This window comes from Asparagus officinalis, chromosome 9, assembly GCF_001876935.1.
Source record: "Asparagus officinalis chromosome 9, Aspof.V1, whole genome shotgun sequence".
Classification (NCBI taxonomy): domain Eukaryota; kingdom Viridiplantae; phylum Streptophyta; class Magnoliopsida; order Asparagales; family Asparagaceae; genus Asparagus; species Asparagus officinalis.
In genome coordinates this window covers 64,956,152-64,961,269 of record NC_033802.1, presented here as the reverse complement: position 1 = coordinate 64,961,269, position 5,118 = coordinate 64,956,152, and the positions used below count along the sequence as shown (strand labels likewise).

Below are 5,118 nucleotides of genomic sequence, written 5' to 3'. Positions count from 1 at the left end.
ATTCCCCAAGATTCCAAGATAATGCAAATGTAGCGCGTCTAGCTGAGTCGTTCAGCTTTAAATAATGAGCTCATTATATCCTAGCTTTCTGGAGAAAGTAACTAAAAAGCAGGACATCAAAGAACTAGGAACCAGGGGGGGAAATGGTTTTGCTTTCTACCATCAAAATCATGTAAATTCCTCCTTACACGTGTCATCTTCAATGTGTAAAGTAGCGTCTGGTATCTTCCATGAGGCAAGGAGTGTGGAGTGTTCGACTTCAGTATATGAGAGCCCACTATCTACTAGGGGTTGTTTAGACTTTAGATGTTGGTTTTGTATTTGATTTTAGCCAATGTCAGAAATTTAGTGAATACTCAAATATCCAGGTTTTTAATTTTGTACTTTGTTCGTAGGATAGAGGAGGTGGAACTTAGTTTCTTTACTGGTAAAGGAAGTGATAAAGCTGGGAAGTGATATCTAGGTCGAGCTAATGATTGATTTCGTAGTTAAAACACAATATGCAACTATCTAAAATAAATAAGTAAAGTTCTTAGAATTTTTGTTACTTCATATTTCTTCTGACTTTTAATTTTTTCAGAACGGGACCCACATTTCCACTTTCCACTTTCCATTCTCCTGCTTTCAAATACAGGAAACAAACAATAGATTTGGTTAGGGGGTTGTTGTTCTGACAAAAATAAAATTAAGCCCCACATTTTTCATGGATTCTCACAGAAATCCGCAATCAAAACAACTAGGCCCTTAAGCTTTTGGGTGAAGTGGTCACCAGCACATCATGCACCAACATTTACTCTCCAAAACTTAATTCCACAAAAGTCTACAAAATCTACCTATCTGCTGATACCTAAATAAGTCCTAAGTTCGAGTTCTGGACATGCAAAGAAAGGGATAGATTTAGCCTAGCAACGTGTCGTTGCCAGCATCAATTAAAATTGAAAGAAAAATAAAAAGCTTGACAAAATCCAATTAGTACCACAGCAAAAATATACATAAGCAGCACAAAATTAAAACTGTTAAAACAGATACCAGGTGACTGATGATTTCCAAAAGAAACTAGGAAGATGTTGCCAAAAACAATAAAAGCCGTGGCTATCACTACCCTGCAAAAGAAGTACATATTGGTTATGATGTGATATCTACGTACATTGATCTTAGAAATATGACATAGCATTCTCGTCTAAGTAGCATACTTGATCTTTACCGTCTTACTCAATACAAAGTAAGCAAATGCAATATTGGATACAAACTGAACCGAACCCAGTGCTGCAAGAAGGGACTGCAAGTGAGATCAAATGAAACCTAGTTATGAAATAGTTAATATAACATATGACATCATCATCAGAAGCTAGATTTTCAAGGAACTTAAAAGTTAGAGGGTTTAATTTATAAAAATCAAACTTTATAAGATAATGAATCACTTTAATGACCAATAGTCTCATGTTTTACTGAATAACATGAAATTAATTGTATCTCTAAGCAGTAGCTTAGGAGAAGTTGTGTGCCCCACTGCACACTAGAAATCCACCAAGATCCATTTTAATTAATAGTAAATTGTATTCTAATCAATCATAAAGTTGGATATCTATAGTGCATGGAGGCACCAGGATATCAGGTATGAAGACCTTATTCAAACAAATAAACACTAACATTTTACATGAATTGTAAAATATGAACAGAATAAAAAGAGGAAACCCTTATTTTGGCACCAATGTAGCCTAACAGATGAAGACAGTGAAATGTCATTCCACATACAGAGCTTCTACTGCTTTACAACAGTCAATCAACAAAAGAATAAGAAAGAAAAAGCTTTATCAAGCGAGTCTCCTCCTTCATGTGCACATCCACTACAGAAGACCAGCTATCTCACATCTATCACAGCTACTGTTTAGATAAAATAACTAAGTTGGCATTTTAGTCAGTCTTTTTTCCATGAGAAACATCCAATACACGCTTGATGTATGATGTAAACCAAATGAAACAGGCCATTTATCTTGGATACTCGCATTACTAATTACACAGCCCAGGCTATATATTCAATTCTGGTATCTAGGACATTTCCCTCAACCTAATAGGTGTGTGTCAGACACTGCTAGACATGATACCCATGTCCATATGTGCATGACCAAATATAGTCATGTCCTCGTGTCTAGATTTTAGGCAATTTCTGTTTGGCGCCATCAGAATACAACACTTGTGTTCATATGTACAAGTCTAATATACTCATACAATTTATATAGTCAAAAGATGTCTAGATGCTAGTCTAACCTGTGCAGCATATCCAAAAGAAACAAAGTTAAGGCAGTTTCCCAGAGCAAAGAAGAGAATACCTGCACAATGAACATCACACATATGAAGCAAAGCAGCTTAAAGAAATTAAAAATTATACAATCCTAAGATGAATAGTAATTAACCACAGTAAAGTGCAAAAAAAAAGTACCAACTCTCCAAGTATGAAAATGTATGATCGGTTTTGGAATAAGCTTGTCATTGCCTCCATCCTCACTAAGAGTAGAAAGCTTCTCACGCTGTAAGAATGTAAAGGAACCATATGAATCAGGTTGAGATATAACTGCAAAAGCAATATGTGCACTAACTATACCCAATATGTGAACATTCTTATATTATCGTTCTGAAGAAAGAAAGGAAAATTCAGTTGTGATCTAACTATTATATGCTACATTGTACTGACATAAGGAACAACACGTGCACTATTTATATTCAGTGTATCAAAGGTCAACTGTTATCAATATAAATGGCCATGGTATGCCACATAGCACTTATACATATGTGAGAAGTTGCACCTCGAAGTTCCCATATGCAAGCAAAAGACCATCTCCTACTAAAGCTAAGGCATATACTTGCATTATCTCTTCACTTAAATTTTTATTTAAAAAAACATATCAAAAAAAATATCAAAGAAAAATTAGTGGCCTAGAAATTATGGAAACATTAACATAAAAGTAGCTTTTCAAACTAATGAATGCGTTGACCCTAAACATTATGTGGCATCCTAAGAAGAAAACAAGGACATGCTTTCATAAGCATCCTTTCATCCTACTAGCTAGAAGCACCAGAAATCATCTTATCCCCAGTAAATAGAAACATTGTATAACTGGAACATAAAAACAATCTAGGGTTAAATATTAGAAGGTGCTAGGAAACTTAAAGAACCCACAGAATGGCTTCAAATACCAACGAAATACTAGACCTGCCAGTATTACTCAACATATCAAAATTAAAGCATGGTATGCTACAAGGTTTTCTAGTAGTACTCAATATATTAGAGGATGATGACTGTTAACATAATATGCCAGCAAAATGTGTTAGGGACCTTAGGGTTTAAAAAAAGAAGTGTTAAGAAACATGATATGGTGCTAAGGCCAAGAGCAGGAAGAAACCTTCCCAACAGCCTCTTCATGATAACATGCTAGGTATGTAATTTGCATGTGGCATATCTTCCAGTTGAGATATTAAAAAAGTACATGAGCTGGATGTCAAAATTCACCACTGTTGAGATATATAAAACAATAAGCAACAAGACTAACAGGAAATAAATTAAACTAAAAAATAGATGAGATTTTCAGGAGTAAAGGATGAAGAAAGAAGTACCTGCTCATGGCCTAATTTTAGAAGATTTGTCCCAAAATTTATGGCAACGCTCCCAATTATATTGATCACGGCTCCAATAACCCAATCCCCCATGGCTCACAGTACGTCAAAGAGAAGCAACAGCTTGTATATGTTAATGAAAATCAATTCCTAACATGTGCAAGTGGTGACCATTGCCTGACATCAAATCAGGGGAAAATAGTCAAATAATTGTCTCTGCGAGCCACTTGGTTTCATGGTTAACCAACAGACAGAATGCTTTCACGTAGTTGAGCAAGACAACTACCTGTGCACTTGCAAAGATAGTAGTAATCAAAAGTTTATCCATGTAAAGTTAAATAACACAACCTAATGCAATGACATTGATTAACTTTAAAAGCTATATGTTAATAAAATAAAATAGTGACTTCACTCATTATGGGAAGAACAAGTAAGAAATTAGGAAATGAAGGTGTATCAAGGCATAAGCTATCAGCAATATAACATAGCTGTGACCTACTATTGTAAATTAACATCAACCTCATTTGAATGTTAAAGATGGAAGAGAGGCACATGAGAATTTACAATGAGTATTCTTCATCCAAGAATCTCTCTCCTTAATTGTCTTGTCTAACATGTTCCAAGAAGTATGCACACCATGTGAACTTATTTATGTCGGAGTTGATTCAATACTATCAGTCCCTGATAAGTGTTATTTTTGAGAGTTATCAGACACTTTTGTAAACACTTTCTTCGTGCCTACGCATTTCTTTCATACGCTTCCTCCGATGCATTTACATTCTAAACATCAAATATCTTTCTCTCTAGTTCATTCATGTCCATCTTGCAACTAAAACTCCCTTCACATTGCATGAACCTACATCATACTCTTACCCATCTCTTCGTATTAAGATCGTTAACCTTATCACCATTTCAGCACTTGAGCTTGAGCAACCTAGCATCATCTAGCCATGGCTTCAATGCTTCATAGTCATATCAACCTAAATTTCTGGTCCTATCAATTCACAACGAACGGAAGCTAACAAATTTAACCTCCATGAATCCACCAAAACTCTAACAAATCTCTGCATAATCACCTTTTCTAATGTATTTATTATCTCTCTTGCTTCCACAGAGGCTTCAAACAGCAGTGTTGTCCTTCAACCATGACTAAAGCTCATAACGTAAACTAAACGACTCGACCAATTCTGCGCCAATCATCATCAAAATCCTACCTTTCCTGGCTAATTCCAGCCATATCTCTATCTTTCAACGAAATCTCAGATAAACAGACAACATTATAGACTAGAACCTACGGCACGAACCGTTTCCGAGAATTTTGCATCGCAAGCCCAAACAATCTCAAAATTTTGACAGATCCAGCTCCAGTTTTCGAAGCAACATCCAAATTCAAGATCAGTTTCTGAGCAAAGAATTGAAATTAGGGGCTTCGAGAATTACCTCGAGCGATCAAGATTCGCCGCCTCCTGAGCTGGAGGAAAAAGAAAAAAGTTAGGGTTTTTAATG

At 35.7% G+C, this 5,118-nt stretch overlaps 1 protein-coding gene across 3 annotated transcripts in view; it reads right to left on the bottom strand.

Annotated features, from left to right (window-relative positions):
• The window catches only part of LOC109823709 (probable magnesium transporter NIPA8), an 8,815-nt gene extending 3,697 nt beyond the window's left edge, over nucleotides 1–5,118 (bottom strand). Inside the window, exons 1-6 of one of the 3 annotated variants that reach the window (XM_020390047.1) lie at nucleotides 5,053–5,118; nucleotides 3,613–3,789; nucleotides 2,441–2,528; nucleotides 2,269–2,330; nucleotides 1,194–1,279; nucleotides 1,030–1,103 (exon numbers count right to left, since the gene is read on the bottom strand). In XM_020390047.1, coding sequence (XP_020245636.1) covers nucleotides 1,030–1,103; nucleotides 1,194–1,279; nucleotides 2,269–2,330; nucleotides 2,441–2,528; nucleotides 3,613–3,705 — 403 coding nt within the window. In that variant the 5' untranslated portion in view covers nucleotides 3,706–3,789; nucleotides 5,053–5,118. The other 2 variants (XM_020390049.1, XM_020390048.1) reach the window with 2 other exon arrangements.